This window comes from Macrosteles quadrilineatus, unplaced genomic scaffold (assembly GCF_028750875.1).
Source record: "Macrosteles quadrilineatus isolate MER2022 unplaced genomic scaffold, UCM_ALF_1.0 Scaffold_8__2_contigs__length_117827958, whole genome shotgun sequence".
NCBI lineage: Eukaryota > Metazoa > Arthropoda > Insecta > Hemiptera > Cicadellidae > Macrosteles > Macrosteles quadrilineatus.
The window spans coordinates 26529282-26556683 of record NW_026542601.1 but is presented as its reverse complement, the minus strand read 5'-3'; the positions used below and the strand labels follow the sequence as shown (position 1 = coordinate 26556683).

Sequence of the window (27402 nt, the reverse complement as noted above, 5' to 3'; positions counted from 1 at the left end):
CCAAAGAATAATATACCTGCAGCTGTCTTCATTTCGCAATAATTTGGTCTTTTTACGAGCCTGCCGTCTTTCCGTGAGATCTAAAGATTGAGGCTCCTGTGTTATTTTCAGTCCAGAATGTGTTCAGGGTTCGGAGTTTGAATCTCTTGAAAGCCTGCTGGAATGGACTTATTTATTCCATCTTGTTGCATCTGGACGAAAATGGAAAACTATTCTTAGTTACATTAATGACTTTGATATTTAATCTATGGGTCTTATTGCTATAAACATTACTTATGCACCAGGGTAGAACGTTTCTTGGTATTTTATAGTTTAATATGGTCTTCCAAAATGTTTCCTCAAACCTATTAAGTCTGCATACAAACGCTCCAATTTGATTGGTAAGATTTTTAAATGTGTGTATTTGGTCTGCCACTTAAAACCCATCTGGAGTCTGCATGTGGCAACGATGGAGTGTATAAAGTATTATATCAACGGTAGAGGAATAACATGAAAATAATCTACAAATCACTCGAAACATAAATAAGTTCGATTACACGGAAACGATCTAAAAGTTACTTTAAGTTTAGTATCTGTGGGGATTTTTGTAGAAAGGTTGTGTTGAATGGAAACTCACCACCGAAACGCTACATCATTGTATCAAATAGCTGTCCGTTCGAACAAATCGTTGTTTGCTTGCGCAAGTGACACGACCAATCTCGCAGTGGCTTGGTCACTTTACAACCTCTCGACAAATACTCTTAAAGACTCGTAACTGACAGATGTCGGAGCCGATCGTAAACAGTGGAGTGTCTGTGACGTAATGAAGCACAGGTGGCTGATGACGTAACTAGGCACGGGTCATGCCGAGTTATAGCTCGGGGTGAACTGTTATCTCTAGAGTTACCGTTACACCGTTGCAGCGCTACAGCGCATGCTAATCTCTGCAGCGAGGAATGTTCAGTGCTCCAGAACGTTCTGCGTGCTTCTAGACGTTAAGACGTTCTGGTACAAATGTGTGTGGAAAACCTTTGGAAAGTACTTATAGGGAATTTTCGACAGTAAAGTACACGTACAGTATGAAAAAAATAAAGAAATTATTAATAACACTTTTTACTCGAAGTGAGGGGAAATGCTCAAGAGATATTATATCGACGACATAGTAGAAATTAAAATATTGCAAGAAACTTGCAATTTTGGGATTTTAATTAAGCATCATATTAAAGAAAGTATACGACAATAACCTTACAGTTGGATTATGACAGGTGAGTATTAGCAAGATGTACCTAAATGTGGCATGTGGCTCACTTGGTTCCCAATTGTATCGGTTATTACTTTACTCAGTACTCTCAACTCAATAGTAAATGGGCTAAGGCTGTAGTAAAAGTAAGAGGCTTGGGGGGCGAGTTCGCAACTACTGTACTTCCATTGAGTGTTTTTATCTTTGAGTAGATAAATAACCAATGCTGCTATGATACATATAGCTAGCGAGTGACGTACTTGTCGGCAAGTACGACATACCATTTCAATTCCTCCGGGATCATGAAGACTAGAAAGTTTTACGATATAGTTCACTCAAAAGCCGGTGGGTGGTGTGTAAGCTTTCCAGCAGAGTTAACGTTTTCTTTTTGGCTTAACAGCAGCTATCGAAGATCGAGCGAAACGATCAGCACATAAACCCGGTAGCAGTTGGTGTATTGCCGATGGTTCATGCGCTAGGGCTGTGGGGAAAGTGAAGTTATGATATGTTGGTTTATTGATTCCACCCATCCATGTTTGTTTTCATTTCCTCACCTTGTCACCTCGTGTTTCAGACAAGTTGACGGGCGACTCCCGCACGCTGTACCCTGGGGTGTCCAACGTCGCGGCGCGGGCGGAGGTGACCGCCAACGCGACGTGCGGCGAGCGTGGCCCGGAGGTCTACTGTCGCCGGAGCCTGAGGGGCGGCAGCGGCTGTGGCGTATGCGACTCCCGCAGTCCCGACCCCAGCAAGCGCCATCCCCCCAGGCACATCGTGGACGGCGCCTCCGACACCTGGTGGCAGAGTCCCTCCCTCGCCACCGGGGCGGAGTTCGAGTGGGTCACCGTCACTCTGGATCTTAAACAGGTTAGTGATCATCATTTATGACCATGATTATCATTTATGATCTTCTTTTAGATTATCAAACATTTTGTCAAATTGCACCTAACCGTCCGGCGTTGATGTAATTTATTTAGCAATCTGTAAATATTGATTAAACATACCCTAGAGGAAGGAAACAATCTTTCAGTATGTAGTGTAGGCAATAATTTGGCGTTAACTTGATTCTGTTAACAGTTAGTTGCACTTTTGATGCAAACAGGTTTTTTTATATTGAGTTTTTCCTATACTACTGTGGGGAAATTTATGACAATACTCGAATAATGTATGTACAAAGTATAATGTAGCGTAAACGAAATTACTTGATCAAAGTAACTGCATAAATAAAATAAAACACCATAAATCGCAAGAAGTGCCGGAATGTTCACGAAAGGGAAAGAAATTAGACCATTCCGGGATTTGAGCTCTATCCATCCATACTTTCGATATTACTGTACCATACTTAATAATAAATGCACAATCAGAATATAAAGACACCGTATAAATGCACAAATAGAAGGAAAATTGTAGCGCACAATTCACTAGTTAAAGTATAGTTCTAACTGTACACCATAGAGCATAGATTGATAGCCATTTCTCCCTTCCAATCTAATACCTAATACCCAGTATTATCCTCCGATTAATACCAGTTACCAAGCAATTACCACTCAGACCGCCCCCCACTCACCATCACCACTCACCACTCCCCACTCCCTCTAGTCCACTCCAAGGCCGTTCAACTTGTTTTTAATTATAACTAGATTACGAAAAATAGTTTAATAGCTCGTTTAATTCAGCGGCACTTTCTCCGCCGCGTGTAGAACCGGACCGATGATTAATGCTCCACAAATAGTTCCCTCCAATTCTCCACCCGCAGCGCGGATAATTACGGGATTTAAATTTTAAATTCAATATAAACAACGTTCAGTTACCTCGCTTTAATCCGGTTTACAAATTAATTTGGGCTAATTGAGCGCGAGTGGAATTCTTGAATTTAAAACACTTGAGGTGTTTCGTTGTAGGGTGGTGTAGAGGATATCGACTCCTTGTAGAGTTCAAATTTTACACTAAAAATTTGGAATTCCACCTAAAAATTTCCTTATTTGGTATTTAATGTCATAACATAAGCTAGGTTATACAGATCCATCCCCTAGACTTGAATAACATCATCCCATTTTTAATGTTTTAATAAAAACGTCATTTTGAGATTCCATTGAGGTTTTCTTATCGTGTTCATCTCGCAATATTGTAAAATATTGTACACAAGTCATTAACATGAATTAATAACACTTAAAAATGGTTCTAGGAAAAACTTGTAAATAAACGTCACACTTAAGAGTTTCTAGGGTGAACCTTCAGCGTTTTGGACATGATAAAGATAATAAATCAATGAATCAATTTTATAGGTTGATAACTAACACTATCACAGATGACCCCGCCAGGTCAAGTTTGCCGAAATTCGTCAGTCACAACTCAAACCAAGGCCACAAATGATTGAATGACTGTGTTGTAGTCGGCCAATTGGCCCTGAACTGGTACTAGACGCTTATAAAACTATTCCAAAAAGTCTTAAAAATCAAATAATAGTTTCCTGTAGATGATTTTTGTTTAGGCCTACCATTCCCTTTAAAACGTGTTCTTTTTAACTATTTTACTTAAACAAATCGGTTATTAGTGTTTCTTATTAATCCTATTATAAGTGTATGATATGCAAGATATATACAATTCGAGTATAGATTTTATAGACTTAGTGCACAGCCACCTTCAATACAGGTCTTGTATTAGAGGTGGCTGTGCTTAGTGTCACTGATACAGACTAATGGATTAGGAATTTAAATCCTCTTTGACACACAAGACGATAGAAATGCAGTCTATACATTTTTTTCTTATTTGTTTAAATTAAATTTTAAATATTTTTTGAACAATGGATTAATAGGCCTACAACGGTGTAAAATTGTTTATTTTTTTTAATTTAAGGTCTATAAACTAAGTACTTTAAGCACATTTTCAAATTGAACGATAGTAATCCTAATCTAGTTAAATATACAACAGAGGGCAACATGCTGAAGTGTTTCCTTTACTCTGTGATTAAATAACAGGTCACTAAAAGTCGAAAAAAATTAAATGTCCTTCCACATATTTGACAAAATTTCGTCTTGTTTAATTTTTTTGTCGTAACTTCTTATTTTTTATTTTTTTTATTAAATACGGCACAATGTACATTTATTTAATGACTTGTTTGATGAAATAGTATATTTCATTACTAGGACCGAAAGTGGCATTTTCCGGCGCGTGCTCAAGTTGTTGTGTGAGGCGAAGCCGATCACAGGGAACCCCAATTTCCCGTGCGAGGCGAAGCCGAGTATGTGAGAGGTATTTTCACGTACGAGGCGATGCCGAGGACGGGAATAATGGAGCAAGTGCCGGATAATAACTTTCGGTACGAGTTATGAACGATACTTTTCATCACGACGCAAAAATACACAAACACAGAATTGCAGACTTTTAGAATCTACATCTCCCTTATTAGAATTTATTTAAAAAAATATATATACACAATAGAAATACAGTTTTACAAATCCAAGCGTTGTCTAAGGGTTAAGCATACTGAGCGAATTTATACTTTTGATGATGATATTCAAAGTTGGCAACTCATGTTTAATGTTTAAATGTTTAAAATCACTTTTACACTCGGATTTCTCGGTTGAGTTGATCCTGAAATGCTATAAAGATCAGAAAGGCGGCTTGAAGTCCTTCCTCAGTCTCCTACATGCTAAGTGTGGGCGAGACGTCTGGCCGTCCGATATCTACGTCATTTATTGCCATCAAATAGAAATTCTTATGCAGACAAATTTAATAAAATAAAATTCATGTAGGTTTAATATTGTTGCATGAAGGTCTACTTCTTCCCAAAAATGCATACATATCAGATACATATGGTCACAGACCAAACAAAAATATCAGATTGGACACAAAATGTACAGACACTACAGATCGAAAAAATGTATACATATCTATCTCAAATTAGCATTTACTGCAACACGGCAAAGTTTCTGAACGATTATTGAAGAAAAACTTTGAAGGATTCAAACAGTTTCTATTTTACCAATCGCCCGGTGACTAAGTAGCAACAAACATTTAATTACTACGACTTGTGTATGAGTCAATCTCCTGACTAATAGGTTGCTTAATATGCTGAGTTATACACCTTCAGTAGAGCATCGCACTGTATGTGGTGTCATTTGGCCATTACACAATCTATTGCATCGGGTAGTAGAGCATATTGCTAAGTGACCTAATACCACTTGGTGCAGTGATAGCCATTTTATGACAAACAAATCTTCAACACATCGAATACGACGCTGGAAAACCTGTAGGCTAGACCAAATGTTCCTTATTTTGAAATTCTGCTCTACATTCACAAGATTTTTTTAAAATTACTCTCACAATAAATTGCACCGGGTGGGCATTAATTGCGCCAATTCACCTAAGTCGGGTATTGCTGAATTGCGCTAATTATTCCAGGGAGCCACCCGATACGTTTTATAACTGCTCAAAATGACTGTATGATTGAGTAGGTTAGTTTAGTTACGTTAGGATAGGTTAGGTTAGGATGACACGTAAACTAGTCCAGGCAAATTAGATCAAATATAGGGTGTGCTCCCCAAAAAATCGTCTAAAGCTGGAAAGTGTTTTAATACCTTTTGGGGGTCCCAAATAAGACTCCTGTGAGTTTGCGATGGATTCTGACGTCTGCTTAAGTTTTGGGAGTCGAAAAACTATGAAAATTTTGAACTTTTTTCAGTTTTTCACTTATAACTCCTAAATAACGAATCCTAAGGACAATGTTGTCCGAAGGTGTCTTTTAGTGCATTAAATTCCGCGTCGATTGATGTTAAATACGTCAAAATCGGCTGAGCTGTTTAGCCGCTGTAGCTTTTCAAAGTTGGAATATTTTCATCAACATAGCCAAAATGTTGATTATTTGACCAGTTTTCGGCTTACAACTCCTAAACGACGCATGCTATACAAAAATGCACCTGTAGTTAGTTTGGAAAACACAAAATTCTGCGAATAATGTTTTTTTTTATTAATCAATAACGGCAATTGATTGTTACCTACTTTGTATAGTCGCCATTTCATTGAAAAAAGTATTAAAGTTAAAGATGGGAAATTTTACTAAAATTGGTAACAACATAGATCCTGTCCTTAAATGGATTATGAATTATTAAATAGTGGTTTATTCCATGATGGTCATCCAGAGGTTTATATGATAAGGTGTGATGAGAGTAAGACCCCCTATGTAATTTTATGTTTAATATTGTTGTCTGAGGTTCCGAAAATTCTAGGATTCATCCCAACCACCCATTATATTCGACCTATCCCTGTATTCATCTTTCAGTTTTTGGCTTACATCTTCTAACGCATGCTATAGAAAAAATGTTCCTGTAGTTAGTTTGAAGGGCATAAACGTCTGGGTAAAATGTTTCCCAATTCATTAAGATCGGCTTCACCATTTAACCGCTATTGATTGTTAACACTAGATCAGATGCTTGTCAAGTTTCCGAAGTTTAAAATCTTACCATTGAAATCTGGCAAACAACCAGCCTAATTACCAAAAAAATAGGGGATATGTCAGTGAATCTATCCACTAGTGTGACGTCATGGATCCTGCAGCATGGCCTATGAACAAGTAAGTGCTCATGAGAGCAACATCTTACTGTGGAGAGCGCTTTTCAGAGATAGGGGGGAATCAATGATGGGGATCTAGCCCGATGGTTCGCTGGCAGGCCCATCGCAGTGAATGCTACCCATCAAATTAAGGGATATTGTGGGATCACCTCTTCAACATATTATCAGCAAGTTGACAATATAAACTCCACGGATACACGGTGGGATCAAAAAGAAATTCATCAAATGGTTCCAGTGTCACGACCCATTTACTGAAAATAGTTCGCTCATGTCAATCAGCTCAGCAGTTATCCCATCTGATAGCATCAACATGAGATATGTATAAAGCATAATGAAAAGGCACAGCTTGCAAGAAAATCGTAAATAGGCAAGCCTATAATGACCATAAACTCTGCAGAATAAAAGGAAGTGGTGACCTTAATTGCGAGCTGTGATCGCAAACAGCAAAGATTAAAGAAGAATCTGCCCCCCTCAGTCAGCACGTGATATTCCCCATTAAATCCAAGCCTCAATTTGAATCATACTTTGGATTAGAAATAGGTACGGTACCCACTAGCGCAGTTTGATGAAGAAAGCGTGATGTAGAAGAGTCGAAAATCTAACTATTCATGTAGCCTAAAACTACTCATGCTGTTTACTCAAATCAATGTGGATCTCACTGTGTTCCGACTGGTTACAACCGTTACAACGCTTGGCGAAGTTGCAGAAGCAGGTTGGCCCTATATATGGTTGGGAGCAGAAAATATCCAAATCAAGTGAGGGTTGGTCTCTTCTAGAAGACACTTTAAACTAATTTTGACTTTGATTCTAACAAAAGGGGCATCCACCAATCCTTTAAAGCTCATGTAAAAGTGTACTTAATTCAGATGGAAAATTAACACCAAAATGGGTTAACAATGGGTTTCGACAAGAACTTCTCAACTCCGTCTACCTATCTCGACTATCGTGTACATGTTAAATAAGGTTTACATTATCTTGCTCCTTTTGAAATGCAGGGATATAATGCACTACTGTCTGAAAGACTTACAAGGGGCACGATTATCTCAATTCGATATCTGACGAAAAAGATGGTACCGAATGTCATCATTTGTGGCAAGACCAATAAGAGCAAAGAATGAATTCTTATTCTTAAGATTCCAATAATGAGAAGTAGAAAAGTTATATGGTAAAATCTACGAAAACTCCCAATTTTTTTTTAAGGCTAAATACATAGTAAAACTATGTACATCTGTCCCACTATCATCTTTCGTTTATTAAGCTAAAAAATAACATTTTAGCTATATTTAATAAAATCTTTCTCGTTGTAATATCTTATTATATATTAGAATTGCTAAACACCATTTTGGAGTGTCCAGAGATGGGATCGTATAAATGGGAGCTTAGGACGAATCCTAGAATTTTTGTAACCCCAGATAACAAAATTAAATTTAAAATTACATAGGGTGTCTTGCTACCCTTTCCTTCACACATTCTTGGATAAACCTTTAGATGATAACCATGGAATAAACCACTATCTAGTAATTCAAAATCATAATTCTACGCCGAATTTTGTGTTTTCCAAACTAACTACAGGTGCATTTTTGTATAGCATGCGTCTTTTAGGAATTGTAAGCCGAAAACTGGCCAAATAATCAACCTTTTGGCCATGTTGATGAAAATATCCCAACTTTGAAAAGCTACAGCGGCTAAACAGCTCAGCCGATTTTGACGTTTTTAACATCAATCGACGCGGAATTTAATGCACTAAAAGACACCTTTGGACAACATTTTCCTTAGGATTCGTTATTTAGGAGTTATAAGTGAAAAACTGAAAAAAGTGCAAAATTTTCATAGTTTTTCGACTCCCAAAACTTAAGCAGACGTCAGAATCCGTCGCAAACTCACAGGAGTCTTATTTGGGACCCCCAAAAGGTATTAAAACACTTTCCAGCTTTAGACGATTTTTTGGGGAGCATATGTCTAATTTGCCTGGGCTAAACAAGGACATTCCTTCTGCCGAAAACTCACCCCTACCTGGCTTGGGCTTAGCGCAACTAAGGAACATTTGTTGGGGCCCTTTGAGGGATTGGCGCAATTAAGGAACTCTTTGGCGCAATTCATGTACCTACCTACCTCCCTCTAAAAGAGATTGAGTAAAACGAGGGAGGTACTTTACAATTTATGGCGTGGGTGGATTTTAGGTATGTTTTTGGAAATGCGAATGATGTTCGCGTCCGTACTCCATTGGCACGGAATAGAGGCGACTTTGGTGGCTGGACAGTCACACCCATCATACCAACTATTACAAACCCCAAATCTATGCACCTAAAAGCCCTAGGGTTCAGAACAGAAGCTAAACACTGTACAAACAAACATTACGAAACCAACGTGTTCCAGAACAGAAGACAATGACACATTGCAACGTCCAAGATATCTCTCAGCTAGTCACTCGTCTAGCCGCGTAGCGAACAAATGAGTTGTAAATAAACAAAAGATCGACGATAACTCAGCAAATGCGGAATTGAATGCGGTCTTGTCCGCGTCCCACGTCGCTCCTTTTTGGACCGCTAGATTTGCATACAATCACTCGTAGGCCACATTTGGCCCGTCTGGCCGCACGAGCCCATGCGGGGCTAATCCCGACAGGGGCCGATGACATTTGATTTTTCAATTTATAAATGCTGTGTTTTGAGAATGAGCTTTTGATGCGATTGACAGTACAGTGAATATGTCGATCGCGTCAATTTCAAAGATTATATTAAATGTCATAAGGTTCTGGAATGAGTTTTGCATGAATGCGATATCCACAATTCAAACAAATTAAATAAAATTTACTTTTTTAGCTGGCGTGTTTTGAATATTTGGCTGACGGATTGCTAGTCACAATTCAATAGTTCCCCAAGCAATGATACTTTCTACAAAGATTCGTCCAAAGTTGTAGACCTATATTATGCATGAAACTTACTTATTGTAAATCAAACACAAGTAATTTATGTAAATCTGCAAATATTGTATTAGCGTTGTGAAAAGAAACTATTTTAATTGGAGGTTCGGCTTACTTTGTACATGACCCATATGTCTACATTACCATCAAATAGTTGAGTAATCTTTAGCATTAATTGGGCTTATAGAGTTTAAGTTCTTCAGAACCTTCTACTCTCCAGGAACGTTTTTTTCTAACCATCGGATCACAATATCACAGCTAAAACCATTGGCGATTGGCTGGAGGTAAACTAATCTCTATGGCAGAGTTTTATCACCAGTCCATCCACGCCACGCTTGACCAAGTAAATTATCCTGACAAGTACTTCACACGTAAGCTTAACACGTAACCTAATACATATAAAACACAAGTTAAAACCCACATGCAAAACGTTGCCTATTTTAACCACTTGACACATTCAAAGTTTTTTTGTTCTCATAAAACTTTTGTCAACCGGGTGCATTCATAGGTACCTATTGAATCAAATTAAGTTTTGTTGTTGTTTTGGTTTTTGCGGCTAGACAAGCTAGACACTAACTCACACACGCACACATATATGACACGGTATAATTGGTAGGACTAACATGACAGGATATTCTGGGAACGCCTCGGAGCCTCCAGCATTCACAGACGAACAAACGTCAGAACTGGAACGTATCATTTTGTATCAACAGATATGTATGTTTCTCAAATACAGGATTTAGATGCAATATTCTATGTGTGCTAGAAAATATCGTTGATAATTGCTCAACGTTTTCACAACTACAGTCTCATGGACAGTACGGAAGATGAATGTATTGGATCTTGTATATACGTTTGGAAATAAACAGTATAAGCAATCACACATACTTTGTACCCTTAGCTTGGAAACAACCCTTAAAATAGGTAAGTGGCGGGAGTAAATTATGATATTTTATGGAGAAAATAAAAACAATTGCAATAACCTTTTAACCGTATTTGGGGATGCACCATTTTGTTTGGAGTTGAAATTATCATAACATACTATGAGATTTTTCCGTTATTTTATTTTTTTTATTGGGGGGGGGGGAGGAAATCACCTTTAAGACTAACAATAAAAAAATTTAAATGTCCTGGAGATACCATAGATTAGTTTCCATTTTTTCCACAGGTACCAAACTTAATCAAAATCGGACCACATGTGTGGTATGTAGCATCGTACACATCCACACACACAGACATCACTTCGAAAACTCTTTGGGCTCAGGGGAACCTAAAACCAACATTTTCACTCAAAAATAAATCTCGAAAATGCTAAAGAAAATAACTCTTTCCCCCTGTATTATGGTACAGGGGGAAATGTAAAAATATATATATTTCAGGCATTCAAAACGTTATCTGTACAGTATTAAAGAATTTCTTCTAAAATAAGTTGTACATTTTTATGTTGTTAACCACTGAAACCCCTGAAATGTCCAAGAATCGGAATTAATAAGTAGGTATAAAAACCACTTATTTTATGTATAGGCACGTTCTTTAATCGCCCATACAACAAAGCCAACGTCAATACTGCAACAACGTTTTCACCACTCTCCCCGAATCCCTCGTGAGTCAATTTCTTCAACCACCTCTTCAACATTTATGACTCACGCACCGTAGATGGTAGCCGCTATTTTTACACGCACTGGCGATTGTTTAGTACCGGAGCCGGTCAGTTTTATTGTCGTCGGCCAAGTTTGGTCAGAGGAATGTCCGAGTACAATCCTGGTCGTGCCGTTGTTGACTGCATCACGATTTTTCTACGTTCGCCGCATGGGAACCTATTTGTAATTGTATGAGAGTTGTCTGGTATCAGGCTCGTTGGAAAAACATAAGTTGTGATGACAATTTAAAAAGGAGTTGAACGGCTATTCTTGAAGGATGTTTCATCTTGGGATATTTTGTTATTGATTTGTTGGAATTTCTGTTTAAAGTAGCTTAAGCCATTTGGTTTCAGTGTTATAGCACAGCAAATAGTCATTGTTTGTTGAAGTTATTGAACGCGAGCATTGAGAACATAAGGTTCGTATATTAACTGCAGAACAACCGTACCCCGAAAAAAAACATTCTAAATTTCTTCTTCTTTTGAACTCTGTATACGTTTGAATAGATAGGTTCCGAGATCATTTGTGTTTTTTGGGTTATTTTACGTCAGTAACCATCTCTATAGTTTCACAAAATTCTATTAATCCTCCTCATTTGAAAATGTTGTCACTTTTTTCTTGAAACTAATGTAAGTTACAAAATGTTGTGCTGAAACGTAGACTACTTTCTTTTCCTCTTTTCCATCTCAATTTGGTATTACCGAACTGAATTTGAATCTACGAAACTCACTCACTCCAAGTGGTCGTTGAAATATTAAACTAGATTGATTACATTTCATATTGTCAGTCCTTAGGCGTTTGTCGGCAAAACTACTTTTATAGTTTGAGTTTTTGCACAGGTTTGTCAATATGTGACCTTTGTCTGCAGCGGTCACAGCTGACTGGGTACTGACATATTGGACAGGCGTCAATAATTGTCATTAAGCTTACATATACTTGATTACTGGTTTTATATTTTTTTCTAGAGTCACCGCTACAGACAATCTTCATAGTCTTAATAGAGCTACTTTGTAGAAAGCTACCTAGTCTACAGTAGAAGAGGTCGTGGCATTATCACTATGATAAAATCCATTGGTGATTGGCGGGATTTGAACCTGAGCCATATGGTATTTAACATCAGTGAAATAGGGGCGTAGGGTTTCTTTTAAAACACACATTTCACAAATTATAATACATCAAGCGACATGAATCAAATAAGTTACAAATTTGTGGATCGGGGTTTACAATGTCTTTATAAACACAGATTCAACAAATTTTTCCAATAGGTTAATTATAACCAAAAGTATTCAAGTGCGTTTTTGGTACAGTACTTTCAATATAATTTTAAAAATCCAAACACACTTGTTAAATTATAGAACACTTGAGAAAACTACGATTATTTCCATAGACTGTGTATTATTTATTTATTCAATGTATTCCTTACTTGGAAAGGTAAGACGACTTACTAATGATTTCGAAATAAATAACAAATTGAGTAAAACAATATGCATGTGGCATTTCAAACCCGTCAAAAACCCCCTCATTTCCTCTAAGATTTGATAAATTAAAACTAAACAACTCTAAACTTTCACATATTGGAAAATTATGATTACAAGTACAATTTTGATAATAACCTCTCGTGTTTCCAATTCTAGGAAGTAGTTTTGGTTATTTTCAATAATTTTACAGCTCTATCTTAGCATACAATTAGAAGCTTAACAAGATGATTGTCTGACAAGGGTGTTCCAGTTATAATCACTTGATTATAAGTTGACGTATTCATTACTAGACTGACAGGTTGTTGGAAGATGAGTGACTTTACATGCTCCTTGATAGGGTCAGACTTGTGACAGCTTCAAATTGGAAGTTATTTTTTAGGTCAGCTTTCTCTTCTGGTATCTTTTCGAATGGTTGTCACTTAAAAATGGATGGTCCAGAAAATGGTTAATTATAATTAATTGCTAATTGTAGCATTCAAAAAATTATCTCGACAACTTCTGAAAATAAAGCCCAGTATTTTCAACCATATAACCGTTAAATATTTCCTTGGTATGGACACAGGTTAATGCCGGGTTCAAATTTAATATTATTTTTAGTGTGTGTTTAATGCATTACCCTATATTGTATGGATGGACGATGAATATATTTAAAGAAGAAGAGTTTAGACTATGTGTAATTAAAATTGCTGATGTTACTACTACAGTAGGGCCTTGATAGCAAGTTTCTAATGGGGATTCTGAAGTAAGTTTGTTATCAAGGTTGGCTTCTTATCGAGGATTGCAAAAACATGTAATTAAGGTCAATATAAAACCAAGGGTAAATGCAAATTGCACTTGTTATTATTGTTAGGTAAAGATCCACTTGTTATCGAGAGTCTATTGTATTATCTACAAGATCACCGATTTTTGATAAATAAACAAACTAACTATACTTAATCGCAATTAACTCAACGACTGTTGGGTTTAGAGAAAATGATAAATGCAAACAATGTGTATTTTAGATGGACTGACTACATTTTGTATACTCAGATTTTTCCTGTATCTCTAATAATAAAGTCACTATAGCCAACAATACAGAAATGCCGCCATTTTTCAATATGGCGGCCGTAGCACAGCTTCAATTTTAGAGGACTTTAAGTATGATCAAAAGGAAGGTACACCCAACATCTGTACGAAATTTCTTGCTTGTGCTATTTTTTTTGGGTCAAAACGTTTTTTCTGTACTAATATGGTTAATGAAATTTTCCTCTGCCTTTATCTGGGTAGGCTTCCACGGTTTCTACTTGTAGAATGGTGGTTTTTTGGTGACACGTTTGTCATTTTCCAAAAGGTATTATTTCCTTCCTTTATTGACCACAACAATTAAACTGTTCAAGATAAAAACAAGTTGTTGGAAATACCCAAAATAAGTAATCACCTCTTAAAGTGTTGCATTACATCACAAATTTTAACACTAGATAATTGAAAGGTTCTACGATTCTTAGGTAAATCTAAATCAATATGGTTGGCGATAAATCACAGCCTATCTTATGTAAAAGGAATTTCTATCAGTACTGCTTGCCATTTATTCGCTGCTTGAGGTATGCAGATGTGAGCTATAAGCGGGACTTCAGATATACCTACACACCATACCCACGAATGATAAGCTGATCTACTACTGTTAATCTTACTAATATTATAAATGAGAAAGTTTAGATGTATGGATGTATGGATGTATGGATGTATGTTTGTGACAAGTGAACGCGAAAAATACTGGTCGGATTGGGCTGAAATTTGGCATGATGATAGCTCACATTCCCGATTAACATATAGGCATATTCTTATTTCAAAAATCCTTTCGGGCTCCGCCCCAGTGGCTCTGGAGTTTCCCATGTTAACCTTATGAGAAATGGAATTATTGAATCTTATCAGCTGTTTCAATTAAACAAGTTGGTTCTGTTCTATGATGTTCAATAGCATTAAAGTTACAAAGGATTACCAACAGGGTTCAGCACTATTATTTCTTTTACATTTATGACAACAGCTAATTTGCAACCAAAAGGTGAGTGAGCGTAGCGAACGAACTTCAACCTGAAGGCAAGTGAGCGCAGCGAACGAGCTCCAACCTAAAGGTGAGTGAGCGTAGCGAACGAGCTCCAACCTAAAGGTGAGTGAGCGTAGCGAACAAACTTCAACCAGGACCCGATTGAGCCATGCGAACGAGATAATCTTGAAAATTAAGAAGTTAAACGGGGCAAAGCCCGCGGGTTACAGCTAGTTACAATATATTTCCTTCTTATGTTTAATAATAAATGAGAACCAATTTATGTTTAATACACCACCTTAATCTTGCAGTTATTTCTAATCGTTAGAGAACTTTTTCACTGTACAATTCTTGGTTAAACAAAGTTAAATAACTTAATCGGACGAATGAAAAGTTCTAGTTTCAAAGTTTTAACGTACAATGAAAAGGGATAAATTGTTTACGTTTATCAAAGGGTTAACTGGGCACTGAGCAACAAACAATGATATCCAGAAAACCTATACATTATTGATCCTGTTAATACTGAAGATTTCATCTCTAAGTATAGGCTTACTCTTTACTTAATAAGCATAATGCTATCAATCAAGTGCAGGACATGGTATGAATGATTTTTTTTACTAGTTCAGATACAAATTCAATAAAACTACTCAAAATGCATGGAACGAGATATTTTGTTAACATTTGTGTTAACTGGAATGGGGGATATTATATACATACATTAGATACATGCTTCGATCACTTAAATTTGTACTTAAAACATTTTTTCATCCTTCCAAAAGCAAAGGTTTGGTCGTACAATAGGTTGTTTGAACTGCACCAAGTGTTAACGCTTTGAAGTGCTTTTCGTTTACACTCGACAGCTTACAGCTGTTGTTTGTTATGAAACAAATCTTAACACTTTAACAGGGACACTTAAACATTCAATTGCATACAAGTGAAACACTAATAGTTTAGTGTTTTAATAAGCCATGTTATATTTATAATTCGTGGCTATTAACGTATTTTTACAGTTTTAATTAAAAAAATTTAAAACACGACTAAATCAAATATATTTTACTGGATGTTTGTGTAGACAAACAAAATGACTTCTCTGTGGTCCAGTTCTATTTTAATTTCAGTAGGCTTGATATTTTTTCCATTTAACTCTTAAATGTAATACATTCCTTAAATGGAACCATCTTGTGGCATATAGTCCCACAATCTGAGTAGTTATAGAGCCTCGCCTAACAATCCAAAGGTCGCTGGTTCAATCCTGAGAAATCAGTAGCTTTTTGATGGTTCAAAACCGGACCCAGCTGTCTTTGATTATTGGGCTTTTAATAAATGGTCTATGCTAATGAAACAGCTGATCCTAGTCAGTACTAATAAGGCAGTTACACAAGGCATCTCACTTCATTCTACATTCATCCTTCACTGTAATTTGGGTTTAAATACCCACCTACAGAAGGTTGCGTACCCATCTCAAATAATTAATCTGTTTCAATAATTTTGTTAAAGATTACGAGAGTCCCACAAAACATACGGGATGAAACATAATTCAATGAGGAACACACAATATTTGCGACTCATAAACTCAATACCGAATATTGCGTTTCTTTCAATTTATGTATTCAGACATTATAATTGCATATGGAAAAAATATGATCTGGACATGAACACTACACTGTAACTGGATTGAATGTCTGTTTTGTAGCATTAAATAAAGTGACTCCCATTGGTTCAGAAGAACGGCGCTACTGGTGCTACGTGTAACAGATTGTTTGAAAGATATGCAACAGCTCCTTTGTTCGTTTTGGATTTGGTCCAAATGAAGCCATCATCCGAGTCTTCTATGTTTGACAACAGACAGTGTCTGCTTAGGCACCGACATTGTCGCTACTGTTGCTATACTTGCCATAACAATCTATTAATAATTGATATGTAATAATTAGACTTACGTTAGACAATTTAAATGGAAGTCGTAATAAATATGAATACTGGTTTAAAATACCGATTTTGTTTTAATTATCAAGCATATTTTATGCCCACCACCGGCAATAGTTTTAATTTCTCCAAAAAGTGGTTATAAAATCATGTTTATATGTATAAATTTTTTAAACTTAACGAAAACTCGTAGAACAATGAAAAATAGATATTTATCATGTTTATTTAATAATAATCTAGTTTTACTATCTCGTCATTATTGTTTTGTTGTACATTTGTAATGGTATTCATACAGATTCCTGTGAGTGAAAAGTAGATAATTTGTGCTTTCACAAACTAGACCAATACACAATATCGCAACCCTAATATTTCAGTTCTGTCCGTCAGCTTGGGCCTCAAAGGCCTATGCGTGCAACATAAGCAAAGCAAGGGGTGGACCAAGATGTGGAGAGTTTAAGCATTGAGTGGTATAGATTATACTTCATACATCTTCTTTGGGGTGAGACTGAGCGTGAACAAGTACGGTAGAAGAATAGAGTCTTGGACCTATTGCTGCCATGGAATCGTATTCTGTCGCGTCACAGACATAACCACCAACTCACCTAATTTATTGACTACTTATTGCTCAGTTTACTAACTCACTCACATTTGTTTAGCCAGGTCCAAGTTAAGCTAGGTCAGCGAAAAATCAACATATTTTTAGCATTGAACAGACGAAAGACTTAACGAGTACCTCTCTTCGTATACCCTCTCACTACCTGCTTGCAAAACACCATTAACATACGGAATATGTCACAAGTAGTATTTTCCCTGTAGGTTGGCAGGACCTCCTGTTGAGGATCGGTATACATTGCAAGTATGTGAGGTGTATTTGCATGTGCAACTGCAGCTTCAGCGGTGCAATAGATGCAACGGTGTCGACCAGAACTGCTCCTGGGATCAGAGACCCTTGGCTGACGGCCAGGGGTCCCTGCTATCACATTCCAGCTGGAAGTCATGAATTATTCCAGAAACTCTCCACTTTAATTTATCCGGCAGCGTTCTTGCAACGTTTCACAACAAACTTTAACTACCAACTCTATGCAATCAGTGAGAGTTTGTAGTAGCTGAGATGGCCTGAAGATTCAGAACTGTGATAGAAACAATGTGTTCATCATCCCTAACGTTTAGCACCCTCAAAGGCATTGGTTTGTATAGGAATTTATCGTTAAATACCATTATAATAAAGGTCCATAACAAGTTTGAAGTCTTAAGTTTTTGAGCGACGATTGTGTAAAATATTGAGGAGTTGCTGAATTTCAAACTAAGACGCCTACTCACTATCGTGTTTACGTAGTTTGTACAGTGATAAGTATCGTATTAGGAGTCTTCATCAGTGGTAGACATATTGGATTTTAGTCTCATAAGAGGGATGTTAAATTTGACAGAACACACCATCATTTGAAGCTGCATGTTATTTATAAAGATAAAGTTTAGAAAATGTATAATTACGTTTATAACATAGAGTACTAGGGGATGAGGAAATTATATTTAAAATATTTGTTTTTTTCTTGTCTTAAAAAAATTTTAACCAAAGGCTTATAATAAACATTAACTTATTAAGTGGAGGAAAAATTACAAAACTTAAATCCACACTCCCTAGAGGACCACTAAACCTTAATTTTAACACATCAATCATTATTTTATCACAACAGGTTTTTTTTTAGAAATTCGGTTACAAAGTTAACATTGCTCTTATGGAACTAAAATCCAATATATCTACCGATGAAGACTCTTAATGAAATTTTAGAAGTTTTTCAACACACACCATATTATATGGATATTTCTAAGAGGTAAAATGCTTGTTTGTTTCTTCGTTTCCCATGAGGAATTTCAATTGCAGTTCATTTAAAGTTTGTAAATTATAAATTAGATATTTTATTTTATTCAATAAATATTGAAATAGTAGTATTCTAATCGGCCTTGAGAGGACATGTAATTTTTTAGTTACCAAAGATTGTTACAGAATTGATAAAGGATAAACCCATCCATATAGAGAGATCAAGATAGATAGTATAATATCTATCATATTCATAAGCATCGTGATCAAACGTATAGGTAAAATTCAGTTCAAAGTATTCAACCGGCAAATGAGGATACGAATACTTCACTGTTTTCGATTGTAGTTGACCTACGAAATTTTTTTACGTATTTACTATCTTACTTTGACTTTTCAAATATTCACACAAATAGCAGTAGGTTTGTCTAAAAAATTAAGTACTTTCCTTCTAGAGTCTATATAGCCATGTCTAGACAACTGGTACTTAGACAATAGCTACATGCGTCGTGCCCATAGTGGGTGGCAGGGCTACAAAGGAAGGGGAGTCTTATTTAAAAAACTCCAATGCCATATATATTTTCAAACGGAAGCAATGTGTTATGAGTAGGACGGCCGCTCGAGCCCTTAGTATTGTATGGTAATATTGGAGTATTTTGCTTTAATGGGGTGGAAGTCTCAAACATTTGGGTTCAGTTTGGTGGGATGGAGATACGTTTTAGTGGATATAGAAAGTAAACAAACTAAACCTCAATTTTATTTAACGCATTTACATTTTTAAGTTTCTTTACGTATTTAATGAGAGATATTTATTTATTATGGTTAACCTTTCCCGCACAAAACTTCAAAAGTAATTAATTTGTACAACAACTCAAAAATAAAATATCACCAAAACTATGTATTTTATTATCGTCATGCTTCTCGGAATGTGGAAGCTGTCCAGGTTTTACACGGGCATGTAAAATCTGCAGATCAAAATGCTTAGTAAGAAGAAAAAGGATATCAACGAAGCAAGTAAGATCTAAAACAGTCCTACATCCTTAGTTATTTTTAATCAAAGGAAGCCATAAATCTGGTTGCCTATTTGTGAGATCACACGTACGTAGTGAGTCCTTTACGCACACTGTATATCGTAATTATTGAAACAGATGACACCACTTAAAAAAATAGACAAAGGACAATATAGACAATTAGTAATCTTTGAGCACAATACAGTCCTGTTATTTCAGAGATTATTGCGGCCATTTTCTATCACAATAGTAAAATAGTAACCCAGGATATGTGACATTTTTGTATTTTCCCAATCGTGATGGAAAACGTCTGCAATAATTTATTGTACGTATAACATAATCCAAAATCACCATCACAAAATGTAAACAATGTATCTAAATTATACCGTTATATGAGATTTCTTAGGTATCCTATATTTTATTTAGATTGTTATGTGCTAAGTTGAGGGTTTTTTAAATCACCAAAACAATTTATTCACGCTTCAATGCTACCACGGATTACTCTGGCAACTTTTAACCAAGCCAAACTGGAAGGAGAACTTTAAAGCAAATGCTTTCTTTATGTTCTATCTTGGAGAAACCAGAAACTGCCATGCTATCAACAGAGAATATGATTTTGACAATAGCTCACCAATTAGTCTTCTTGTCATGCAGTTTGCGTTGGTATGATCATTGACTATTGGACACTGATCAAACACAACCCCACTACTCCATTGACTCAGTTACTGGAGCTCCGACATTCCTAGCCTCTTCTCCGCGATGTTGTTGATGTTGAGTAACTCTGTCGTGACTACTCATGTGTGACTAGTTGGTCCCTAACTGGGTCGACCTCACTGTCAAGCGGTCAGAGATCTACTAGATCAATTCATCAGCAACACTGCACACCATTGACTCTAGCTCCGACATTCCTAGCCTCTTCTCCGCGATGTTGTTGATGTTGAGTAACTCCGTCGTGACTACTCATGTGTGACTAGTTGGTCCCTAACTGGGTCGACCTCACTGTCAAGCGATCAGAGATCTACTAGATCAATTCATCAGCAACACTGCACACCATTGAATCTACCTCCGACATTCCTAGCCTCTTCTCCGCGATGTTGTTGATGTTGAGTAACTCTGTCGTGACTACTCATGTGTGACTAGTTGGCCCCTAACTAGGTCGACCTCACTGTCAAGCGATCAGAGATCTACTAGATCAATTCATCAGCAACACTGCACACCATTGACTCTAGCTCCGACATTCCTAGCCTCTTCTCCGCGATGTTGTTGATGTTGAGTAACTCCGTCGTGACTACTCATGTGTGACTAGTTGGTCCCTAACTGGGTCGACCTCAGTGTCAAGCGGTCAGAGATCTACTAGATCAATTCATCAGCAACACTGCACACCATTGACTCTAGCTCCGACATTCCTAGCCTCTTCTCCGCGATGTTGTTGATGTTGAGTAACTCTGTCGTGACTACTCATGTGTGACTAGTTGGTCCCTAACTGGGTCGACCTCACTGTCAAGCGATCAGAGATCTACTAGATCAATACATCAGCAATACTGCACACCATTGACTCAGTTAGCTCCGACATTCCTAGCCTCTTCTCCACGATGTTGTTGATGTTGAGTAACTCTGTCGTGACTACTCATGTGTGACTAGTTGGTTCCTAACTGGGTCGACCTCACTGTCAAGCGATCAGAGATCTACTAGATCAATACATCAGCAACACTGCACACCATTGACTCAGTTAGCTCCGACATTCCTAGCCTCTTCTCCGCGATGTTGTTGATGTTGAGTAACACTGTCGTGACTACTCATGTGTGACTAGTTGGTCCCTAACTGGGTCGACTTCACTGTCAAACGATCAGAGATCTACTAGATCAATACATCAGCAACACTGCACACCATTGCCTCTAGCTCCGACATTCCTAGCCTCTTTTCCGCGATGTTGATGTTGAGTAACTCTGTCGTGACTACTCATGTGTGACTAGTTGGTCCCTAACTGGGTCGACCTCACTGTCAAGCGATCAGAGATCTACTAGATCAATTCATCAGCAACACTGCACACCATTGACTCTAGCACCGACATTCCTAGCCTCTTCTCCGCGATGTTGTTGATGTTGAGTAACTCTGTCGTGACTACTCATGTGTGACTAGTTGGTCCCTAACTGGGTCGACCTCACTGTCAAGCGATCAGAGATCTACTAGATCAATTCATCAGCAACATTGCACACCATTGACTCAAGCACCGACATTCCTAGCCTCTTCTCCACGATGTTGTTGATGTTGAGTAACTCTGTCGTGACTACTCATGTGTGACTAGTTGGTCCCTAACTGGGTCGACCTCACTGTCAAGCGATCAGAGATCTACTAGATCAATTCATCAGCAACACTGCACACCATTGACTCTAGCTCCGACATTCCTAGCCTCTTCTCCGCGATGTTGTTGATGTTGAGTAACTCTTTCGGGACTACTCATGTGTGACTAGTTGGTCCTAACTGAGTCGACCTCACTGCCAAGTGGTCAGAGATCTACTAGATCAATTCGTCAGCAACACTGCACACCATTGACTCTAGCTCCGACATTCCTAGCCTCTTCTCCGCGATGTTGATGTTGAGTAACACTGTCGTGACTACTCATGTGTGACTAGTTGGTCCCTAACTGGGTCGACCTCACTGTCAAGCGATCAGAGATCTACTAGATCAATTCATCAGCAACACTGCAGTCGATCGTAAATCCTTCCTTTGCTTTCACTTTACACCCGATTGGCTCAAGACTTGTGACAACCTTTGGTATTCGATTACAACCGGAGATTTTATCTGCTGTAAATTGTTCAGTGGATAATAGTTTGAGATTTTGTGTTTGACCTTTTGGTGTTACGTATAAAACTAAACCGGTCTGCACTATTTGGGTGTTACGTTAACTAGAGTCTCGAAAGGCGTAACCTAAACCTATCCATTATCATGCCAGAAATTTAGATAGTGTAAGTTTTTGAATACCTTAAAGTTCATCCAGTTTATCGTATAAGTTCAGTGGGTTATAGCCTAAATTCTGTGACATTTTTACTTCAGTCATCACGTAAACGACCTTTCTGTTATCTCTTGTGAAACTAATCCGGTCACTCCTATTTAAGTGATGTGTTAACCTACCCATAAAGACAAGGAGTGTTAACAAGGAGATAGTATGTATGGATGATTTTGATGCATTTGAATAAACACACGGACTTTCCCTCTCTTGCGAAAAGCCTATTGAATGTTGTTAGAAAAATAATAAATCTGCATTGCATTTGAAAAGATACTGACGATCAACAACCAGACAAACATGCAAATTTATGGCTTCAGCTAATTTCACTTCCTACTAGGCTTCCAAATCCGAAAGTTCCGCCTTAACATTTCAGACGAATGAATTATATTGTACACACGTTTCGAAGTGCGTACACCTATAGTGTTGCTTTCGGCCGATTGTCTAATGGTCTAATGGTTTACTGGTCCTGATGGTGCAGTGATGTCTGTGTGTCTGTCCGTCTGTCTGTCTGTACCGCCCACTTGAAGTGTTGACGGTTCTGTGAGAACTAGCTTCTCTGGACTTTCACGTCTAGCCACAACAAACTTCGTGTTTACTGTTGTTGTGTTGTTACAGAAGGGCCGCCGACACCCAGGGATGGGCTTTATGTTTGATGTAATCGTCAGAAATCCCTAACTGCGCTGTAAAATCGCTGTCTTTGCCTTAGAAAAAAGTTAAAGCCAAGTTCTAATTGATTCAAAGATGCAGTTCTTGCTTCATGATCATCAACATTGTGACGATATTAGGAAGGCTATCTGTAAAACTTACATTAGATTATATGTCTAAATGACAAACAAATAGTTTTTTTGAATGTTTATTATATCATATCTCAAAATTCCATAATGTACCAAGAAGTCACTATGCTTTCTATGTTTAAATGACAATTTCAGATTAGTCGTCATTTTATGACGCCGCCGTCTTCAAAAGTGCGAATGCACTTAAATGCGTCATTTAATGACGCACATTTCATGGACGTGTTGTATAAGGAGTTTTTATTATAGAACTATTACTCATCCATCGCATTTTGAACTCAATATTTTGGCGGGTGTATAGGAAGATGATATTGCTGAGAATTCCACAACATAGGGAAATTTCTTCCCCCCGCCTTAAAACGATTTCTATGTAGATACCTTGTCAACCCAGGTAATAATCCCCATAAGACGTAATCATTGGCAATATTTTTAATTTATGCCCTCAGAACAGAAATTTCGAGCTGTCTATTCCAGCCGCGCTCATATTTGAATAAGATTTTTGTTGTGTAAACAGGTAAAATCACTGATTGAAGAGCTCGACTGTGGGAGCACAATATTTTACACTTTTGTGAGACACAGTGTCTCAATCTTTATCCTGTAATCAAAGCATGGAAATTACATGCCTTTATGTCATGTAATATTTATTTCGGATAAATGCTGCCATACTCTGAATGTCTTACTTCCACCATGGCTTGGACGTCGTCGCACGTATGATCGTACAGAATGTTCAACAAGTGTTTCAGTTCCTTGTTTATGGGTCACAAACTATGTCGTACCCGGTTTCTTTCATGTTTAACTGATTTGTCCCATTTTTATTGGTAAAACATCCGTCTAACTCGAACCCGACGAGTTATTACAGTTTTATGAGCTGTCAGCTGTTTACTGGGCACGTTTACTGGAGTAGTGACTCTCAAATTAGCCCATTCTGTTGTAAAGGCTCCTAACTATCTAATTACTTGATTCAATGCTTGCGATGAGTTCGCGAGAAGAATATGCATGCATTTGACTCAAAACATAAAAGACGTTCCCGTAGTTTAATTGTAAACATTGTAACTTTGTTGATTATTTACTTGCTGCAAACGCATAATACGTATCCCCCACAGTTTTTGGCTAAGTACTGTAAACATTATCACAAAGAAATGTATTTTTCACTCGATCATATTGTTAACAAATTTGTGCTCTCTGTTCAAATTTGGTTTTGGAGACTAGGCTAATTCACTCAGACTGCCATTTCAGATACATCAAAACATTCTATAGTTGATCGACGGAGAAGTATATTATCGGATTTAGGAGCAAAGCAAAACACTCAAATTCTCAAAAGATTTGACTTGAAAGAGTTATTCCACTCTGTTGAACAGCGGCACAGAATCAACCTTATCTTCAGGGTCGGAAGGGTTAAAGCAGCTGGAAGCTGGGATTTGACGGATAGACTCCCCAAGGAGAAGTCTCAACACTTTGACAGACACTTCACCCTCTGATAAAAACTGACGGGGGCAAACAGTAAACACGGGAAGACTATCAAACTATCTGGAAACATGCATCCCGGAGAGGGGAAGATTAAACATCCCCTGAGCCGTGTTTTAAACCCTCGTGGCTTGTGGTTAACGTCTTAGATTTCTTTTCGGAAGGTTAAGAATATCTATTACTAGACGAGCCTGAAAGAGAGGGGCTATAATAAGGTTGATCTAAAGGTGTGTTTAAAAACAGATGGGTTGTATTGGCGCCAGGTTAGAAAATTAACCACAGTACCCTTTATTTTACAATCAACTTTATACTGCGCATATATCTAAAGGTTTCATTGCTCAGGGAGTTTACAGGTTATTAACCGGGGATTTTTAAACGCATCTCGTAAATTAGCCCACTGCACTTGCCGCAATCGCTAGGTATTTAAAAAGCTATGGAAAAGGTAACTGTTTCGAAATAAACTTTGCATTCCATTCACCTGTTTTTTAACGAATAGTTTACTCACACGCGTACAAAAGCAACATACAGCTCATAGTTTTGTTTTTGTCAGACTTGGGGAGGAATCGGTACGTCATACCCGTCATCAAGCTTTTTTCTCGCTAGCCAGGAGCTAGTAAACTCGGCCCTTTGTATGCGAGCCTTTATAGATGTACATAGAACACTTTTTATTGCTTGGAATAAAAAAAATTATAATTGTTCAAGTACACGCAGAGTACACAACATATTACACAGAGCTATAAAGAACAATAATTATTGCGAAAAGCCTGTAACACTAATACCAATTGATACATCTGGAATGTTTGTTCGACCCGCGCCTATGAACTGTCAATAAACAGAAACACGCCTAGAGCAAGTTCAACGTCTCTATATCTGTTACTGCTTGTTCTCATCTCATAATTTGTCTCCAGTTTTGAATGATTGTTTATCGAAAGATCTATGGACTGATTGGTGGTCTGAACTATGTGAAGTGGTTCCACACGACATTACAATATTCGGGGACCGAAGATCATTGGGTCTTGTTGTAGTATATAACTGGTTTTGAATTTAAATTTATTCCAATTGCAACTGATAAGATGTGACAAAGTATGAATTTGCATGTGGAATTATTATTTGTAATCGAAATCGTAGTGTACTTTTCTGCAATTTGATTTACATTAGCAATACCTCAGAGTAATAAAACAAAATACTAATAACAAGTCATCTAAGATTACAGGTCACCGTTCCATAACGGGCCTCGGTCCATATTTTGCCAAGAATATCAACACCAATCAATCTGGCCATTAGCCATTCCCATGCAAATCACGTCACGTCAAGCGTCCATATCGCAATCACATCGGCAGACGAAGGCACCGACCGCCAAATGGGTTCCGCATCACAGACCTCTAAAACCGATGAATCATAATCTGACAATCAACTGTCCTGGGACCACACACCTCAGATAAACGGCCCTTTGTAGGTTCCTCATTAGGCCCTAATGCCACACACTGGGCGATGGACCTTTTGTTGTTCCCGCCTACGTCGTAATCGTTTTCGTTTGGGCCATCGGAACGTAAACGTCGGAGCTGTGAACCTGTGGTTACAGTGGACGAGACTATAAACCCAAGTGTTTAATGGATAGGTCCGTCAGCTGTGAATATGGATCCTCCTTATCAAGATGAAGACGTTCCTCTTTGTCTTTAGGTATATGCTTTCATGGCGCTGCAGATTACTTTTGGAAATATCTAAGTTTTAGAGGCCTTGTTTGTAAAATGACAAGTTGAAAGTACTAATTCTAAATCACGTAAAACAATATACTCGATATTGTGGAACCAATTAAATTGGATATTTTAATAAAATTGTGTTCATCTAATAGGCTACATTTAATCAATATGTCCCGACCTCAAAATTCCCAAGGCATGCAGCTAAAACTGGAACTCAATTCGTTTTCATAAATATGCCAACACCACAGTCCATAAATCAGCCTTAATCTAAAAGGAAATTTAACTTTCTTTGTCCAAACCCTCACTTTTATCTTGTAGTTAAAAAAGTATGACGTAATCCTTGGTTGCTGTAGTGGAAACTAGTTGCAGTTCGTGGATAATCCGTATTCAGGGATCAGACCGGCCAGGAGTCGACACCAATTACTTGAAGATTGGTACAAAACATACACAAATTTGGATCCTGGAAGAAAACAATTACTCATCTTACGCCAGTCATTCGAAGCCAAATGAAATGACAATTTTATTTCGCCCAACAATCGTCGAGTTTCAGCAGGAAGTCTCAGCCGTGACATTCTCACGGGTGATAATTGTCAAGATCATTAGCCCGCAGCTCTGCCCTTTACTGCATCTGATACGGTGAAAGTGCCACTGAGAGCGACGTATCTGGCGGTCCATCGTCACGGAAGCTGTTATTACGCCTCTTCTTATCGCAATTTCGCGTCCAGATGAGCTTTTATGCTCGGTCCACTGAGCTCGTTCAAGTTCTTCAGTTCAGATTCAGCCACAGTGTGAAGAAATCGTCAGAGTCTTTAAGATGTTCTAGGGAGAGTTAAGAAA

At 37.7% G+C, this 27402-nt stretch overlaps 1 protein-coding gene across 1 annotated transcript in view; it reads left to right on the top strand.

Annotated features, from left to right (window-relative positions):
* LOC128999821 (laminin subunit alpha-1) overlaps positions 1–27402 on the top strand; it is a 132888-nt gene that overhangs the window by 36274 nt on the left and 69212 nt on the right. Inside the window, exon 2 of the mRNA XM_054426512.1 lies at positions 1794–2086. Within this exon, the coding sequence (XP_054282487.1) occupies positions 1794–2086 (293 nt within the window). The remainder of the gene's footprint in view (positions 1–1793; positions 2087–27402) is intronic.